We start from the raw sequence: 20,533 nt of genomic DNA on the forward strand, positions 1-20,533 counted from the left end.
CAGTGACTGGTGGGTGGGGCTTCTGCACCGGCCCCATTCACCTTTTCATCTTCAGTTTTATCTGCACCTTAAACATGAGGTGGATGAGCACTACTGTCCAGCACCCTGCTAAATAAAGACATAAACCCTGAATAGGAGGAGCCTGTTTATAGAGCTGTAATACTTAACAAAAAATACACCTTTTCTGCTAAATTTATTTGGAAATTTGGACAGAACTACGATCCCTGTGGCTCAGGGTTGATGTTGCCTCTGCTGCATAATGTAAGTATATCCTGTTCAGCTTCTCCTTCGCGCCATGTGTTCCACTCGGGGACGAGCGGGTAGGAAAAATTCATCACAGGGCTGCTGAGACTTCTGCATAAATCACACTGTCTGTCTGCTCAGCTTCGGGTCTGCACAAGCCTAAAAGCAAATAATGACATAAATTGGAGGCATTATGCAAAGATGACCTTGCGTCTGACCTCAGTGTGCAGTGTGGCCGGTGACAGCCCCGTAGTTTGTGGTATGCACTGTCAGACAGTCACAGTAAGATGCACGACCCACACACACCGATGAGTCCCTCGCTCTTCTACTCTCGCTCTTCAGGCAGGTTTTTAAAAGGCTTTTCCATCACACGGTTTTGTTTTTTTTTCCACAGAAGCGTGGAAACGTCCATGGGCAACACCCACGGAATCCATTAATGCACCTCGCCACTATTAACCCGACCCTCGCGAAAACACAGACACACACGCACAGCAGAAGGATTAATTGCGAGCTTTTCTGGCAAAGTGTTTGCGACGTCTCTCTGCAGGATAACAGAACAGGAAGTAGGTCAGCAGATATCCAGAAACCAGCTTCTACTGTTAAATACTTCTCTTTCATGACTACATAATAAGCCAGATATGTGATCCAGAGGATATATACTGACAAATGAAATGTTATGGTTGGTGATCAGCGAGGATCATGCTGATATGAGGAGTCTGGCCATGTTAACATCTACCTCAGAAGCTCTTTCTGTGTAATCAGTGAGATATGCAACTTTTGTCACACCTTGCAAAGCTTTCATCACCGTCCGTTTTAAATAGACATAAACAGTGAATGATTTATGAAGATGCAACAGCAGGAAGGGCTATCAGTTGCAGTTATTGTCCTCCAAGGCTCTTCTGAATAATAGCCCTCTCAGCGGTTAGACCGAGTCTGCTGGGCTCCGCTGAAAGAAAAGTATTGACACTCATGGATCAGGCTGTGGGGCCTGACTCCCAGTCCATTTATGGCATTTAGTCTGCAGGAGAAGGTTGGTCGGTGCATTCATTTAAATGCCAGGAACGTCCCCAAAGGTGTCATTACTGAAGAGTACTAATACTCCACTGATCGCGCTCTGAGAACATCATAATGTGGCATCCAACAGCTTGGCATTGATTTAGCGCGGCACTAAAAGAGCCTGGTTATATGAGCAGGTGTACATGCGTTATACTGGAAGTGAAGTTGCAGTAGAGAAATGGCAAAGATGTGTGAGGTAACAGAAACATTTTGTCCAGACAGAAAATGCTCCAATCAGCGGCTTTTTAAAAAGCTTGCACAACAAACCGCGGACCTCATTCTTCCTTACGGAATTGCTTCCGCTCAGCAGTGCGCTTTAATCTTGTGCGAACGGCTCTCCTGAGGTAATTCCACAACATCTACATCAGCTTAAGGTTAGGGCTCCGACCGCTCCGCTTCAAAAGATGGAATTTTAGTTCAAGGTTTATTGTCCTGCTGCATCAGCCTGCCGCCACTAAACCCTGATATTAACCTTTAAAACACGTGACAAATTCAGTTTACTCTTAGTGTGAGCAAACAACGGCAAAACTGCCACAAATACACGAATATTCCGCTTCTTAGTTGATGTATGTCAGCAGTCAGTGGTGTTTGCATGCTAACGTAATGCTGTGTGTTGTTTTTATTAAATCTGTCTATAGTTAAAATAATTATCGTTAGCTATCCCAACATGTGGGGCGCGTAGCCCCAGCCTTAAACTGTCTCTATATACAGCTTGTTTAATACTGAAACCCTCAGTGAGAAGATTGTAGCCAACGTTTCAGAGATCTCTCTCCTCCAAGCCAACTCGCACTTCACATCCTTGTGAAGAGCACACTGAAATTGCCCGAGTGTGTTACAGTAGCTCTGACCCACTCCTGCAAGCCTGTGTCATTGATTGGACACCAGGCTTGATAACTCGTGACCCCAATTAGCTTTTGATGATGCCATTAACCTCGGGTTATGGCCATAGGTTTTTCAATTACATTAACATACTAATTCCTACACTGTGAATGATTGAATTACGGTTTGAGTACAGAACAACACAATCACAGTGTTTGTTTACGAGTTCACTTTGTTTTTCAAACAAATAAGAACCATAAATATAAACGTGATGAAAGTAAATAAATAAAACTGTTGGATAAAAATGTGTTTTTACATATTTAAGTTTTAATATCTGTCAGATATGATTTGGACGTGGATCAGAATTATTGCCTGAAGGCCAAGAAAAATGCCCAGCAGATTTATTTCCCCAAGTAGACATTACAGTATTTGCTATACTGGTCCACTTGATTGTCTTATTTTATTTGACCTTTATTATTATAATTTATTTTTCAGGTTTTATTTTATTTTTTTCATTTTCAGTTGTTACAATCAGAAAGGACAGGAGCGGGGGACAGGGAAGAGAAAGAAAGAGAGTTTAGGAAGACAGTTAACAGAAGGAGAAGAAAAATAGAGGAGAAGAGCGATGGAGAGAGAAAAGATGCCGAAATTCTGATTTCTACTACAACATTTATATGGCATGGTCAGAATCTGTTGTAAAGACCATGAAAGCATGGCTCCATCCTGCCTGGTTTCACTGGTGGAGGTTGCTGGTGGTGTAGTGGCGGATATTTTGATACATGCTTTCAGCAGGATTGCGCACCGAGTCACGAAGCTCAGATCATCTCAGACTGGCTTCTTTGGGTTGTGGTGGTACAGAAGAGTCACACCATGGAAGTGCAGCTGTGTGATGCTGTCGTGCCAACATGGACCAAAATCTCAGAGGAATGTTTCCAGCAACCTGTTGAAGCACGAAGAATTAAAGAAAAAGGGTCCATCATGGTACTAGCAAGGTGTACCTAATAAAGTGGCAGTAAAGCAGTAAATCAGATCAGTCCCTGAACTTCTAAACTGTGCTTTTCATAGACTTTCAAATCTACAGAGATCAGACATCAAAAGACCCCGTAGTACCAGATGCCTGAAACATTTAAAGACCTGAACTATTATTATATATGATTATTATTTTTATTATCCTCTTGAAGTTTTTACAGGCACAAGAACATGTGAGAAGGTCAGCTTGGAGACACGGATCGACCTGCAGCTTTAATCTAAACACTGTCATGACTGAAAGTTTTGTGTATTATTTGTATATGAAAGAGCGCGCCGAGGTTTATAAATCAGCCCTCAAAGTGTTTTTCTGACTGGCCTACTCTGCATGCAGCACTGACAAAGATGCTTTTTACACTTGAACACTTTAAGTCAATAATTTGAAAAGAAATTAGACCTGAAGAAGACTTAATTTGGTTGCATAATTAAGCCACCAGGTGATATTTTAAACCAGTGATACTTCTTAATTGTCTGAGCACGTTAATATCTCAAGAGGTACTTCAAAGTCTGACCACTTTCAGCTTGTGTCACCGTAGCGCTGCGCTCCATGTTTGTAAATGATGTCAAAGATGTGAGAGCTCTGAGGCTGTTGTGGTTCAACGGCCTCGTGGGATGGAATTAGATTGGATCTAAGACAGAAGTGGCGCAGGTTGGATTTCCTCTGCACTCGTACCAATTCGATGTCCCTCTGGGGGCGTACAGATTGGCCAAACACAAATTTGACAGCACCAGGTCCCTGAAGCAAATCACGTTAAAGCGAGAACAGCCTGTCGAGTCGTGTCAACTCGCCTCACTCTTCCGGGCTCTCGTGTTTGACGGGGTCGCCTCTTTGTTCGCCTCACCAGTAAAGAATGCATCGCTGCTTCGCTGAGCGGGTGGAGCCGAGAAGTGAAGATAGGTGATTGTTTTAGATAATCATCCGCTCGCCCCACGCCTGCCCAGGCCGCACGCGTCCTGTAAAGCTGACAGCTGCGATGAAATGAATATGAATGGCTGTTTGTGCCGTGGTCAGACCTGCCAAAGATATTTAAAGAAAGTATTAATGATGATGAACTGAATGGCATGTGGCAAACTTCACTATGAGTCATTAGCATAATGAGTCAATCGGTAATCATATGTCACATCTGATAACGGGGTGCGCTGACACGCGTGCACACGCACACGCGCATCTCCACTTGACATCTGTCGCCGTCACCCTGTCTTTAAACGACACTTTGACTTTGATCGCACAAGCTGATCAATCACGTGCATTTACGGCACTTTCCAAAAAAAAAACTCGCATTTGTTCGGCTCCCGGCTGCTATAATTAATCAGAGTTAACACTGGCAAAGCTTTCGATAATTCTTGATTCAACATACTGTAATTACTCATTTAGATGGCATTGTGTTTGAGCGTTTCTCCCTCAGATCTCAAGGTCAGAGCGGAATTCCAATTCATTGATTCGTGGCTGCGTGGGACGTGTCATGCATAGATATGCTGCTTTTCTGTTTCCAGGGCTTCGTCTCTTCACTTTTGTGCCTCTATTTCTAGTATAACAAAAGCACTGTAGCAAAATGAGCGTTTTTAATCTTCCACGACATAGCGTCTCGTTCTCGACGACCGCAGCCTCCTGGATGCTGGCGCTCATGGCTTAAACAGCATATACGAGAGCTTATCACAGACAGCTGTGAGTCGTCTTGGTTCGGCGATTGCAGGTGCATTAAACTCAATTTTCTGCTGTTCACATTCTCACCTCTTTAAGGTATTTCAGGATTGCTGCTTTCTTGCACCACACTGACAAAACCCTAGAAAACATTTGCAGTAAAGATCTCTGCAGGGCGTTGCTCTTTATCAAACACACCTACGCCCAAGCATGTTTCCCAATTTTTGTCCCCGTTCTTTTAATGTTCCCTTAAATCAAATGATTATTTGAATTTTTGCTCCAGGATGAAATGGTTTCGGCTTAAAATGCACGTTGTTTAACCACTAACAGCACTTTCACTGGCAGCGTAAAAAGCAGGAAGTGTGAGATTCCCATCATCCCCTGTTGTGATATTGGCCAACAATGGAAGTGCATTAGTACCAATCAGAAACATTAGAGGAAATTTGCTGTGGCATGATTTGATAAAGGGCCGACGCATTCTCAAAACAGCCTCCCTTCACTCTGCTGCTGATAATAGACAGCTCTACAGGCAGCGATGGGCGAAGTCATGCACATTTCAAGCATCAGCCGGTGCACTTCTATCTGATCTTGTCAGCTAAAAGCTTTAAAGTTTAAAGTGTTTTTGTCCTCATTTAGCTCAATTAACCAAATGTAATTAGCCACACAGAGAAAGAGAGTGTGATTGATGCTTCACTGTAGCTGTGGTGTTCAGCATTCATCATCAGATCCTTTTTTTTCTTCACCGACTGTGGACCAACTCGTACCGCACTCCTCATGTTGCCATTCGTTGTGTGAACGTGTTACATTGTCTCAACCTGCCAGCTGACTCTAACTGTAGCATCCACCCACTTTCCTCATCACACAAACGCCATGACGGTCATACGGTGTCACCCTAATGTTTGCGGCGCTTTGGTGAGAATTCGCAAGCAAACATTCCGTGATGTCACATCCATCCAACAGCTCCTTGTGGGACCCAGTAACTCTGTTTTCTTCTCTACCCACAGCTCTTACCGCCTGGATAAAATCAACAGTGACATGCGTAACTACATCACCAATTTTGCTGCAGACTTGAGGTGAATACAGGTTCAGCTCCTCCCCTTGCCTCTCTGTTGCTGCCACGTTGCAGCGGTCAGATGTCAGAGCCAGCTGGCTCGCCGCCCTGCTGACATATTCAATATGGACGCCTTACAGAGCAAACACTCAAGACCAGTCAATGAAAGGTCACCTGGGGCAATCTGCTCATACTGCCAAAGCACAAGGCAATGATGCACACAATGCAGATTTGATTTTTCCTGCTGTTCTTTACATCAGCGTGCTTTTAGAGTTTTTTTTAAATATAGTGCTAAAAATAAGATATGTGGTGCTTGTACCACAACATTTACACTTAATCGCTGGGTGTTTCTACCCCAGCATGTCTTTGAGTGTTCAGAAAGTTGATATTACTTTGCAAATACGCAGGGCCTTGCTACAGCATCACAAGATGGATTGGGAGACTTTTAATCACACTGGCATTTTCATGCTGCCAAACACCAGCGTTTATCTCTATAAAAAGCCCAGAAACTGCTTACTCATCCCGGCCTGTCATTAGAAATAGATCTGGCGGAGGGAACCCAACCTCACTTTGCTATTCCAAAAGCGGCTCACATAGTATTCTTTATTTTACTTAAAGCACATTTCTTCCGAGTCATTTTCTCTTCGGCAGATTCCTAACCAGCCGTGGGTTTCTGAGCACCTCTCCTGCACTGCTGGGGGAGCACGTTTAATTGACCTGGCTGACACTGGGGTGCTCTCCAAAGTGCTTGCTCACTAACTAGCCCCTGATTTGCATTTCCCTCATTTCCAAGCACTGATTGGATGTTTCAGCACGACAAAAATCAAAGTGCCTTTCTAAGGACACGAATGAATGTAGCGGGGGGGAACAGGAAGAGACAGCCTAAGAGCCACGGTGTCATCCAGCCTCCCTCTCAAGCTCAGCCAGCTGTGCTTAGTAATTCTTCATCGTGTTACACAAAATGCTTGTTTATCAGTCAGATTATATTTAATTGATTTGCTTTATGGCTGTAGTCCCACTCCTGTCCTGCTTTTCTTTGTCTCTCTCTCTGTTCAGTCAGAGCTACCACTTGCAAGCCACCAGGGACATGCACCCAAGCATTGCCCTGGATCCCTCCACCAACTACAACTCACCCAAGTTTCGCTCCAGGAATCAGAGCTATATGCGGGCTGTCAGCACCCTCAGTCAGGCTAGCTGTGTTAGCCAAGTGAGCCAGGTGAGTGCGCATCCTTTAGGTTTGCACAGATTTTCCTGGATCCCCGAGGGAGCCAGAGGGGTTGGCTTTAATTTCCAGGAAAATGTAATAAAGTCATCTCATTTAAAATCCCACTTAAAGAGGCCGATTCTCGCAGTTTCATTGTCACGGCACTGAGTATTGTTTTCAAAGCCCAGGCATAATTTTTCTGACATAAATTTAGTCTCAACACTTTACCGCACATTGTTTATCTGGACAAATTAAAGGATTCCAGTGGGGCTTGCTGAGATATTCATCTCCTTAGTAAAAGAGAGATATTGATTTGCTTGGAGTCCCAGCATTTCAACTAAACTTCCTCTAATTCCTAATCCCAGTCGAACAAGATGTTTATCTTTGATTCCTGATATTGCCAAATGAGAGTGGAGAGATAACGGTTAAACAGTTTCTGCTGTTTTAAAGGCATTCACATCAAATCCAACAACAAATGTGTCACGAACTCTCTGACAGTGTACGACCTTGACTCCACGAACCTTCTCACAGACTCTGCTTCTTTATGATTTTAAAGTGAGAAAAAGTGGAGGTTTACAGCCAACCGATAAAAATATGTATCCTCACTACCCTCGATCGATGGAGCTTATTTATGGCTTTGTTTCTCTCAGGTGAGTGAAACAGAAATTAATGGCCAGTTTGAGTCTGTGTGCGAGTCTGTGTTCAGCGAGGTGGAATCCCAGGCCATGGACGCTTTGGACCTGCCCGGCTGCTTCCGAACCCGGAGCCACAGCTACCTGCGAGCCATCCAGGCTGGCTACTCCCAAGATGACGACTGCATTCCCCCCATGGCCTCCACCGTCACCTCCACCATCAGGTCCACCACAGGTAACCATGGTTAAACATAAATCTGCACAATATATTAGTGGACATGTGACACTAATACGTTTTATTTTAACAAGGATGTGTGGTTATGGATACATAAAGACTATTAGTGCCAACTCATACTGTCAAACAGTTTCAGAATATTTGCATGAATCATTCTTGTATGTGTTCATTTTTACTGAGGCATTTGTAGTTACCAGTTGTGAGCTGTTCGTACTTTGGATACAGTGCTTCATCTGCTCATCCACTGGATGCATCAAAGAGTAAAGCTATGAACCCTATTGAAAATCACAAATGGAAAGTGTCTGAAATAAAAATCAGGTCAGAATAAGGACACCTGCTGCTTTTTCCACTGCATATATTTCTTTGTTGTGCCACATGGTGACAGTGAGCACGCAGCTTTATCGTCTCGCTGGAAACACCACATGAAGTTTTTACTTGAAGTGAGTTTACACGGTGCTGCAAAAGCAGCTTTTCACTCACAGACTGTTTAATTCACACAAGTTATTTTGTCTCAAGCTCACGTTTACGCACAACGAGATGATATTACAGAGCTGCAGACAGTTGTGTCTACACTCGGATCAGCTGACTACAGCGGTAACCGAACTGTCGCACTAGTTAGTCATATGTATCATACGTGCAAATTACTCAGCTGAAACATGCATTTACTTCTGATACTGAGCATTCATTATAACAAATTGTAAGCTGTTGCTGGTTTCAACAATTCCCTGATTGCTGGATTCACAGAGGAAAGGATACGTCCTTGTACAGATGAAGAATGTGAAGAGAAGAACAGAAGAGAAACGGCTCGGACAAGAAGTCCAAGTGGATTCCACCTCCTCCCGCAGTAGATTCATGATCCAACTATATGGGCTATAATAGGGAGAGTTAGAGGTGTGGACATCTGGAGATGTGCTTATGATCAATTCTTCATACCTATAAATGTTTGCTTACACTGCTTTCTCAGTAAACTCAAAGATCTCTTAAGAGTTTGGTGCAATGCATTTTGCCCCAGTTTTGGAAATGGGGCAAGTCGATTTAGTCAGTCAAACTGGACTTGACATTTTCAATAGGGTTCATACTGTACTTCCTGATTGATGAGAAAAGCTTTGGAATATTTGCTCATCTTTGCCTCTTTTCACTGCACAAAGTTCACATTTCCTTACCTGAAACGGAAGCCGAAGAGCACGCAAGGACTGTTCGCACACCTCGCTGATTAGACGAAATTGTCCATTCTCTATGATGTGTTCCAGGAGCTAGGAGTTTCAGCTTTGTGCATTGAAAAGATGTGAAGAATGCATGCTAGAAATTAAGGATGAGAAGGCAGTGTAAACCATCAGCATAAATGAGTCAAAATGGGAGTGCTGTCTAAATGCTAATATGACATATTGTTGCTATACATCTGTGGGAGTCACACGAGGAGATTGGCACAATAATCACTGCTGTACATTTCAGCTATTATCTTATTTTGACTCATGGCATTCAGTGCATGACTTGATGTTACTGCATTGTGACAATAAAAAGCACATTCTCTCCAGCTGCTCACACCTTTGGCCATATTACAGATATATATATCTACATTTGTCTTCCAGACAGAAATTATGTGCAGGAAGACTCTTGTTTACCTGACCAGGACAGAATACATGAGGATTTGGCAGACACAGTCCCTCTGACTCATGATGATCTAGGCTGCCCCATCAGAAGAGACAGGCTTTACCACCAAGACAACACGGGGGCTACAGCCAAACCCTTGTCTGGACCACCTGTTTCTCCGAGCCTCTTCAGATCCACTGGAGCTAGTGCTCCAGAACGGCCATCACCAAAGGCCATCCAGGCCAGTATCAAAGAGTCGGCTACACTGGCTGCCGCTATCAGCATGCAGTGGAAGGAAGAGGTCTCGGCCATGCGTCGAGAGCTAGCTGAACTCAGGAGGGACCTCTGTAAAGAACTTCGTGCTTTCAACAGTAATTTCAACACTTTCACGCAGCATTATAACACATGGTCTCCCCAGGGAGGCAACATGGCCGCTGGAGCTGGGGCAGGCTTGGGTGCAGGAGCTGGACCTAGTACAGGGACAGGAACAAGGGCATGGCCTGGAGCGGGATCGGGGCCTGGACCCGGGCCCGGGGCAGGAAGATTTGGAACCTCCACTGCAGATAGAGGCGCTGGGGGGGCTAGAGAGAAAAAGCCCCAAATATCCAAGGTATCGGTGGGGACCCAGGCCCGCAGCAAAGTCTTGGTCAGGCAGAGCACTGCAGATGCAGCTGTTAATTGTCCAGAAGAAAAAGACGAAAAGAAAGGGGCCCGCCGAGGCCTGCCAAAACAGCTCTCCATGGACCCGAGCATTCTTGCCTCTCCACAGTCAATGTACGTAGAAAGTGCCATACCACTTTCTTTGGATCCAATACTTCCTGTCTCTGTTCGAGCAGTCAAGCCAGAGACACTTGATGTTACTGCTGTGCTCACCAGAGCTGAATCGGAGCTTGCAGTCGACGGTGCAGTTCTAAGCTCCTCTGACATGGCCACTAATGAGCCAACACTCACCACCCACGGTACAGCGCCACTTTCTTTAGAAACAGCCCCTGAGAGTCCTCAGGGTTCATCAACATCTGAACAGGAAATGGTAATCACTCCACAACAAACAGATGTAGGTCCACGTAATAATTTCCTACCCCAATCTGAACCATCTTTCACAGATAACACAAACCCCCCAGACTCCAAGCAAATTCACAAAGATACGATACAGCTGCCATACCCAGTCCCTGTAGTTACAGTGTCACCACCAGATGAACAGGATTATGACATCATGTCAGATTCAGAGTCTCCAAATGTTGTCACTGTGGACAAACCAGATTCAGGCCCTCAAGATCCTACTGCTGCGTCCTCAACATATTCAGCACTGGAAAATACAGATTCCTCAGACCCAACACAAGAAGAACTTCAACCATCAGAATCGCCCGTATCCATTAGTCAAGGCTCAACCTCAGTCTGTGATGCACCAACTCCTCAGTTTGATCCTGTTACACTGTCTGATTTGGATAGCGGCATAACATGTCCTTCTATTGTTGTGTCAGAGTATCTTGACTCGGACGATCCTGCGAGTCCACCCGGCAGTGTCACAGATCCAGATCCCATTATCACCTTTCCCGATCATCCTTCCGACCTCCCTGATGAGGAGAAAACATCCGTCTCAACTTTTGCTTCCAGCTCTGTAGAAACTCCACCAAACCCTGAATCTCAAGAGTCTCAAGACTCAGACTGGCCACCTCTTCCAGAACCACTGGACACCACCACTATATATCACGCTGATCTGGTCCATTTTGACTTGGTCATGCTGACTTCCCTGGATCAAGATGATCTGGACTCAGTGTTTATGGATCCTGAACCAGAGCCTTTTGACATTAGTGTTGACTCTTTATCAAATGTAGAGGATTTAGACCCACCCATGTACCAGTCAGACAGTTCAAGTTCACCTCTACCATCTGTTGACCCTGCTGCAATGGGCCCTTTGGATCCTTCAGAATCAACAGAGTTTGTCTGTTTGGACCCAGCTACGGAGTATCACATGTCTCAGGACGTAGCCTCGGGATTACATGACATCCTACCACAGGTCACTGTCACAATATCCCCTCCTAGTTCGGTATCTCCTGATACATCACTGGAATTAGACTTTGGACCCACAAGTCCAGCCTCAGAACCTGTTCTATCATCAGGCCCAGATCTCCAAGAGATAACCTCAGAGGACCTGCTATCCATGGAGTCAGATGATGTTACAGCAGAGATACTGGAGTGTGTGGCTGTATCCCATATGACTGTGGGACCTGTGGAGGAGGATGTCCCAGGCAGTCCAGAAGCAGCTTCATCTGAGCAGGCCTTTTTGTGGTACAGGTGGCAGAAGAGGGGCCACAGGCGAGACTCGATGTACAGGAGTGCGAGTGTAGAACTGTGGAGTGGCAGATACGAGTACAACAGCGCAGAAATCACATATGTGTCTCTCACTCTGTGAGCTCATACCTCATTCTCAGCAGGCGAAATGTAGCTGAAAATTATATTTATAGCTTTTGGTTTGTAGCTGCCAGTGCACTTACAGCGACGTGCGCATCGAAATGTCATGGGATTGTTGGCATTCAAGCAAGAACTTCCTTCTACATCGTCCATGGAAAAAGACTGCATTGGTAGCAGCAAAACTGCATTTCATGGACTGCAACACAGTGCGAGAATGTCATAAACTCCTGCAGTGATAAATGCACTGAACAATAATGTTTCATAAACATTCACTGAAAGCAGTACGAAGCTCTCTGAAGCAGTTGTCATCTCTGATGTGAATCATCTCCCAGGAAAGGACTCCTCATCCTCAGAGTGCTGGTTCAAATCAATGGATTATCCTGCATAACAAATGCTGTACACATTTATTTTAAGAGACTCTTTTAAGAGCTCACTAATAGACTGTAGAAACAGTCCAGAGTGTACAAGGTCACAGCAGTCTTTGCAATGATTATGGCAACTTTCCTTTTTTTGACCTATTTTGAGCTCTACTTGCATTGTCACTCTAAAATGGGGTGAAGTAAATATTGGCAGTTATCATATAACTATATAAAGAGATACTGTTTACTATGTGAGCTGTTGGATGGACGGGTTTAAAGAGAGAAGAACATGAGAAATGATGTTTGCACAATGCTGAGTGGAACTGGGATCCTCTACTGTTACAGCTGTTTGCAAAAGTTTGAGCAAATTGTTTATTCTGTTGATATTTTACAGTGAATGCAACCTCAGCGGTGCACAGGTGTTAGAAAAAATAACTTTTTTAAATTCAGTGGCTTAAAAATAATAAAAAATATCAAATGTGCCACATGCAGAGGTTTGCATCTGCTAACATCACTGACGTCTCAGCCGTCTGGATTCATTAACAATCATCATTAGGTAAAATAAGGTGTGGGCAGACTTTTGCATACAGCTGCATTTTGTTGGAAAATAATTCTGCATTTACAATCATTCCCAACTAAAATTGCAAACCAGTAGAGTCACAGTATGTAGCTACCGTTACCTGCATACACATACAGTTTGCTATCAAACATGCACACATTTTCTGGACTGTACGGATGAATTCATCAGAGACGCTCTAAATTATTACATTTGTCTGACACTGGAATAACAGGCTTTGCTCAGAGGTGATAATGTATTTTTTACTGTAAGCTATCATCCTAACGCTCAGGAATCAAAGACTGAGAATGTACTGGGACATAAGTGTGATGACATGCTGAATTGTATTCCTTCCTGAAAAGAGGTATGTGTCACGCCGTAGTGCTGCATTTCCACATGTGTGATACTGACTGATGAAAATAATGTAGTAATGGTGCATGACAGATGGCCTCCATATTTCCTTGTGTTTCATATGCAGTGCCTCACTGTAGGTACTCGGTTCTATTCATAGCTTCATTTCGACATTCAGTGCAATGAAAGGAGCCTACGTACCACCGAAGACGCAGAATTCTGTTACCAGCAACGAACAGCCAGGCAAAAATCAGAAGATATATCTGCGCTCTCTGTCCAATTAATGCGGTCTATGTGGAGTCGCCCACTGAAATCTGCGCTCTGATAAAGTGCACGGAATAAAAAGGATCTTTCAGCAGAACATCAGTGAGCTGCCAGAAAAGGATTTCCGTCTGTTGTTTTGAGTCGAATGTGCGCACAGCACTTTATTAAAGTTTGCTAAATTAGATGAATGTGAGAGGTTTTCAAAGGGGAGGGAAGTTAATTAGGTTCTACTGTTGAATTCATTTTACTGACATAAAGTGCTCCACTTTTCTTCTTCTCCTGGCTCTCTTCCTTTACCTTTGCAAAGATCGTAACTAGAAGTAGCTCACTATTTATTATGCACTGTAATGGTAATATTTTTATTTGTAGCATATAATCCTAAAATAAAGTGCTGTAGGATGCAGCGTGCAACGGCACGTAAAGCCAGGCTTTTCCTGCTGGAACAGACAGAATGATGCAGGTGTGTTCGGCTAACGCGCCGGCCGACCTGAGTGTGTCACAACACGGTATTTACTGTTATATTATTACAAACCAAAAAAAGCCAGTGGCCTCAAGTTATCTGCCCAATCTTAATTTACAAAATGGCTTCGACTGCTTCCTGCTGTAGACTCATTTCATTTTCAAATTTCATCAAGATTAAGGTCGGTTCAATTGGATGGAAGCGCTGAGACCTTTTCTGACAGCGAGTCAAACGGTGACAAATACGATCATTATTTTTCACTTCATCAGGTACTTTACATTAGACGGGGTTATCACAACCTCACTTTCTTGCATTAGTATTTTTTTATGATTTAAGATAAAGTGTGATAAACTGTAGAGGTCATGCTGTCATCGTAAATAAAAGACAAATGATCATTGTTGTTCTGTGGACCCACTCGTGATCTGTGTCCTCAATAAAGTCTGGAAATAACTGATAACCCAGCAAATATCAGAAAATGAGTTGAAGTAAAGAAGATGCTTACTGCTTGGTGTTAACGGGAACAATCGGGCACTTCTACACTATTATAATGATGGTACTCTATCACGACGCTCATCCTGCTGCAATAGGAGCAATCATAAAGCACAAACTCCCACTGTGCCAGATGATCCTCATATCCTGCAGTTTGTTCTTGGATCCAATCTAAGTATGGCTTTTTGTATTGTTAATCCATTATACTGTGTGTTTGGGCAAATACGCCCCCTCTTCTGAATATCCCATCGCTCCCTTGTTTTCAGGGATCCAGTTCTGCCTCCCCTCCACCTGCAGCATTGATTGGACACCCCAACAAACCCCAGGTAAACTGTCTACCTGGGGCATTCCCTGTTGCTCCGTTTCAAAGTGACATGTTTTAATGAAACACGAGTTGTCCTGCAGCACACTGTTAAAAAAAGGAGAGAAAGTAGAGAGAGAAAGAAATATATAGTTTCTGTTGTTGAGAATAATGTTGAGGATCTGCACCAACTCACATTCATGGCATCACAAACTTCATTCGGTCCACAGGAGGCTACAGCCGTAGCTACCTGTCAAAGTCAATTAATTCAACTTGAACAAGTTAAACCAAAGAGCCAAATAAAGCCATGGAAAAATGGACCGCAAAGACGTGGGGACACGGTCGGGCAGGGAACTGTTGGGTTCTGGAGGTTCTACACTGGTGAACTGGAAAACTGAGTGGAAATTAACTGGCAGGAAACTGGCTGGCTGTTAGCAGCATGAGTAATGGGCTGGGGTTAGTTTTGTCTGGAGCCAAGCCTAGCAAAAAGCAGACTCTTAAACTGGGCGATCTGGACATGGGTGATAAACCTTCTATAGCCGTAGTCTCAAGTGGGAGTCAGTGGGTTTGATCTAGCTGATACAGACCCTTATGGCTAGCAGGCTGGTGCTTACTGGGATGGCTCTGACTAGAGGACAGTTTCCTCACTACAGCCCCATTAAAACAAACCTGCATATTCTGATTGAGGCAGACTTAATCGTTGAGAGTGCTTTCTCTGCTGCTGCTTGGCATATTTATGAGTGCACCAGTTTCTCAAACGTCACACAGACACATGGACACGCTCACCTCTGAAAGCTCTGTTGTTCTGTATGTTTTAACGATCTTCCTAATGAAGTGTCACATGACACGTGAGGCTAAGAACACACAGTGGCGTGCAGCTAACTGTTGCCCTGCAGATGCTCTTCTGGATGCTAATGCAGAGCGGTGGCACCGTTTCTGACTGCAGAAGCCATTAAATACGACCACGAGAGTGTGGCTTCCATCAAGTACAGAAGAGCGTCTGATCCACAGATCAAGAACGGGTTATAAAATGACTGTCTGCAGCCACTCGTGTGGTTTATTTATCAGGAACAATGTTTTTGTCCACAATGAGCCATCACGCTCCTCAGGACGCTTTTAAACTTTAACAAACCCTCCAGGTGTGGTTGAGTACGTCAGAGTAATGACTCACCCTGTCTGCTCTCTCTTATCTGTAGTGAGTTATTCTTATATTCATTTCTTTAATGTTTCTGTCTGCAGTGCTTGTGATAGTGCCAATAATGGAATCCACCATCATTCTTCGTCTTCCAGCCTCCCTTCAGATCATTTACATATTCTTAAAAGCCTACTGCAAAACAAACTGCTGCATTTCCTTCGTAGTTATAAATCCAGCCGGAGAGAAAGACTCTTAACAACGTGTCACTCAACTCTCTTCCAAACTCCACGCCCATGTTAGCATGCAGCCAGCCTGATAGATGGAGAGGTCCTAACAGAGATGGAGTGGTTGACTCACTGCCTTTGTGTCTCACGTTAATCAGCCTGGCTGTTGCGCATAGAGAAAACAAAATGGTTTTTACTTTGAATAAATTTAGCCGCCTCTGAAGGTTTTGTCATCGATTACTTTTTAGAAATGAGCACTCTGCGTTGCACTTCGTCTGCTCGCTGCGATGGACACGTTCAGCAGATTTAGGCCCAAACAAATATTGTCCGTTTGTACTCGTGTATGCTCGAGGACTACATCCTCCCAGGTTTCTACATGTTTGTGTCACAGTTTATTTATTGCACCATGCATGTTCCAATTAATGCATGCATGCAACATTTAAGCACAACTAAACCTTCTTAGTTTAGTTGCAACATTTGGAAGATTTTGTGTTCCCACTAAAAACAGCCATACCAGACTTGATGCCAGGTCTACCTGAACATGTTTAGCTGATGTCCTCTCACAGATACAGTGGTCCCTCGCTATAACGCGGTTCACCTTTCGCAGCCTTTTTTTGTGCAATTTTCCATGTTTTTTGTTTTGTTTTGTTGTTTTGATCCGCGTCCTGATTGGCTGTAGACCATTGTCAATCAATCTCCTCCGCGTGTCTTCTGTACAGTACAGAATGCGTTCAGTTTGTCAAATAAATCTTCGATGCTAGAAGTGTGACTGTGCTGTAGGTTTGTAAGTTTTCTCCACGACAAACACAACAATGTCGACAAAACGTTTTGCACTCCTTTGGTTTCCTTCTATAATCCTGGACTTATTTTTCTACGAAGGTTTGAACTTTGAGAGTTTAAACAAGAGAGAAAAGTGTGAAAATGTTCGTACCTGTCTGGGAAAAGTGTATAAAGTGTGTAGTGACGGGTTTTACAGCCTTTAAACATCTATAATAACTGTAAAAAATAAAGTTGGCTACTTCGTGGATTTCACCTGTCGCTGGTTAGTTTCAGAACGTAACGCCGTGATAAACGAGGGACCGCTGCACTACTGATTGCCTCGGCACTCACATATTTTCCCCTCAGCCACGTGTGCTCTCTTTACAGATCCACTGATGTAACCTAAGAGCAAAAATAAAACGTCCTTAACATTAACACTGCTAACAATAATAATTAACCCTTTCACACATACTGGTCACTGCAGTGGATTCAAAGGTTGTTTTCTTGTATTTGTGTCAGTGTTGATGGTAGACTTGCACATAAACACAACAGACATATTATTGATTCGTTTGTCAAAACGTATGTTGTCCACCTAAGTGGACATGTAAAAAACTCTTTGAGAAATACATATTTTTAAAGATGAATAAAAATACTTAAGAGAAAGATCCTGATTGAGGTTGTCATAATTCATGCCTGAAAGGGTTAAATTAAATTAATTAAACTGCATACAAAAACACAAAGAGCACACAGTGAGCCCGGGCCTTCAGGTTTGATGCCTCCGCACGGGGCAGTTCCCTGCGTTTCCTGATTGATGGTCCTGCTTCAGCTGGCAGTCTTGCTGCTTTGCTAATTGCACAAAATGTTCTCTTAAAACAACCGCGGTGTTAAAAATGGGTCTGTTACACCTCTCAAGCCTCTCATGTTCCCATTCTTGAAGCATCAGAAACTGCTCTCTTGACTAAGGACGAGGTTTCCTCCTGGTTTCACTCACAGCTCATCACATGCAGATGTTTGTAAAGGACCCTACAGTCACGTCTAATTTATTGCATGTTGTATAAAGCGCTTTGAGTGCTCAAGGCGAGTAGAAAAAGCACTAAGAACCAGTAATTTAAAACAGGAACGTCAAAATCACTTTATACTGTGAGCTACATGCAGCCCAGCGCTGAAACTGCCCTTTCTGTCAGTGTAACGACATTTAGCTGAACATTCAATCCCTGAGATATTTTAAAAGAACTGCGATTTCAACAACGCATTTCTGTGTATGTTGAATGTGTAAAAAGACAGAAAAGGTTCTGGTAGCTCATTCCTCTGCCCTGTGACACATTCACACATTTTAGTTTTTCCCCCACTAGAATAAAAACAGTCATTTAATCTTTAACAAAAACGTTCAAATTGAAGTTTGACACCCCTGAGTTAAAGGTAATAATAAAAGTCAAATCAAAACAACATTTAAAACGTGATGAAGTCAAAGAATAAAAAACAGAAAGTTCGGAGACAGAACACAAAGTGCGCCCCGACACGTCGCCAACCTCTAAACACAGAGCATCACATCACTCGGCTTCACGTACACAGAGAGCAGTTTGCACTACATCACCACAGCTTCATATGTTGGAACATGATGTATAATAATAGTGTTAAATACTCTGTCTGAAATGAGTGAGCAAGCAGTGCGTATGTTCTGGTGTTCACTTCATCTACATGCTGAGTAATACTGCCACTGACAAGATGGGACCAAGAGTTATGACTCCCCTTTGCACGACTGGCTGGCTAATAATGGCTCTATTTTGGTCCTCCTGCTGAATCATGCCCCTTCAATGGGTCATCTCTTTCCTCCCTCGATCGCTCCGCACTCCCTGATTTATCCTTGCTCTCTATGACACACACACACAAAACCCTCTTTCATCCCTCTTTATATCTGCAATGATTTACTCTCCCTCCCTCTTTCTCTCTTACCTCTACATTTTCCTTCTCTCCCATTTTCCGTCTTTATTCGGGTTCGCATCTCTTCATCCACGAGGACTTAATTCTGTGAATGGCCGTCAGTGTGAGTCATTTAGTCCCTGGAGCAGAACGCTCTTCATAGACCAGACGTCTGTAGCTATTTATACACAGCTGCAGTCGGGGTGAGAAAGAGGCCAAAAGTTGTTGTAGGTTTCAGGTGAAGCGCTGGCTTTGATGGTTACAAGAATTTTCTCTCTTTATTAAGATAAATGCAAACAAAAAGGTTTGTGTTTGCTCTGTACTTGTGAAATGCTATTAATTCTACACATTAGTGTTTGGGGGGCCTGCGTGGATGGGGCAGCTCATTAGAACTGAAAGTAGTGGCTTTGTGTGATGTAAGCACACAAGAAACGCTGAGTTCAGCTCAGTTTGCCTCTTTGTCGAGGAAAACGATAACCTATAACTTGCCCCGCAGCGTGACTCGGTGTTCTTCCGCTCTGCCGTCGCTCTTCCTTCTGCTCTTGGCTCTGAGGTGGCCGGCTCACAGCTCGTGCTTCAGATGCTCGGGCCTGTAACTACGATGAGCTTTCTGAAAATAAAGACATGTCAAAGCCCAGAAGGCATTCGTGACCCATTCCCCAGTCCATCTCTCTGTGGATTAAGTCCATATTCTCATTTGCACTTGAAAGAAAGTAATCCTCCTTCCTTCTGTTGTGAAACGGGCAGAATAAGAAGACGAGACGTGTCAGCCTTCCTTTAGCAGAATCCTCCACATGAGTACTCCTGATTACTTCTCTGGTTTTCATCCATGTCAGATCAGTCTCACGTTTCACAACGGCTTTTTTTTTTACTGTGTTATTACTTTATGTGTAAAAACCAGTCTCTGAACACCTGAGGCTGTGGTGATGAGGGCTGGTGTTAGTGTAGGGTCTTTACCTTACAATATAAAGTGCCCTGAGGTGGCTGTTGTAGCGATTTGGTGCCATATGAATAAAACTGAATTCAATCCAGTTTAACTGAATTTAATACAACCCAGTTGTCCCTGAATTCTTCTGAAGCCAATCCCAGCAGTCCTGTCAGCACTGGGTGAGTTTATTACTCCAGCTGGGTATCAGATCACTGCTTCCTAACATTGCACTGCTTCTGGAGGTATTTGAGGAGCTGGTGCTGTGGCCCTCTGCTGTTATACAGCCTTTCTGACCTGTGCTCATTGACTCATGTACCTGCTCAGCTTAGTTCCTACAATACCTGAGAGGAGCTTCCACGTAGTGGAGAGGCAGGTAGTTCGATGGTGACCCTTTATGGTCAGGATGGTTCTGCCTTGTATTAGCCAGCCTGCTGTTAGCAGTGACCCTTATTTGTGCTGCCAGGCGATCGTGGAGTGCTGTGAGCTTCGTCAGTCAGCAGGCATGGATCATGTCAGGTACTGGTCCAGCTCATTCTTGTGGTTGGATGGCTGTCTTTGTGACGTTCACTGGCTCTTGTTCTGGGAGGTTGCTCTCGTCTGCTCTTAGATCCACCAGTGACGCTTCTTTCTCCTGGATGTTCTTCCAGTATTTTTCAGTCTCAGCTTCGGGTGGGTAGTACACCCTGGATGGGTCTGTGGACAACAAGCCATTATTCTCTCTGCTTGTCTTCAGGCTACTGGGCAGAGCTGTGAGGCTTCATTTGTTCAATTTGTTGCACCTCTAATTCACCCGCAACCTGTTTCTTTAGCAGCTAGCTTCTTCCAAATGTAATGCCCCACTGGGGCGATTCTAGGATCAGAGCTTTGGGGGGCTGAG

At 43.9% G+C, this 20,533-nt stretch overlaps 1 protein-coding gene across 3 annotated transcripts in view; it reads left to right on the forward strand.

Annotated features, from left to right (window-relative positions):
- Positions 1-20,533, forward strand: part of dlgap2a (discs, large (Drosophila) homolog-associated protein 2a) — a 52,082-nt gene that overhangs the window by 14,553 nt on the left and 16,996 nt on the right. The window contains exons 1-5 of one of the 3 annotated variants that reach the window (XM_013912394.1): positions 3,911-4,042; positions 5,791-5,859; positions 6,894-7,053; positions 7,692-7,908; positions 9,498-14,423. In XM_013912394.1, coding sequence (XP_013767848.1) covers positions 3,996-4,042; positions 5,791-5,859; positions 6,894-7,053; positions 7,692-7,908; positions 9,498-11,911 — 2,907 coding nt within the window. In that variant the 5' untranslated portion in view covers positions 3,911-3,995 and the 3' untranslated portion in view covers positions 11,912-14,423. Of the gene's footprint in view, positions 1-3,910; positions 4,043-5,790; positions 5,860-6,893; positions 7,054-7,691; positions 7,909-9,497; positions 14,424-14,655; positions 14,716-20,533 lie in introns of those variants that run through there. The other 2 variants (XM_013912393.1, XM_013912392.1) reach the window with 2 other exon arrangements.

This window comes from Pundamilia nyererei, unplaced genomic scaffold (assembly GCF_000239375.1).
Source record: "Pundamilia nyererei isolate P.nyererei 1_Seehausen unplaced genomic scaffold, PunNye1.0 scaffold00088, whole genome shotgun sequence".
In the NCBI taxonomy this organism is placed as follows: domain Eukaryota; kingdom Metazoa; phylum Chordata; class Actinopteri; order Cichliformes; family Cichlidae; genus Pundamilia; species Pundamilia nyererei.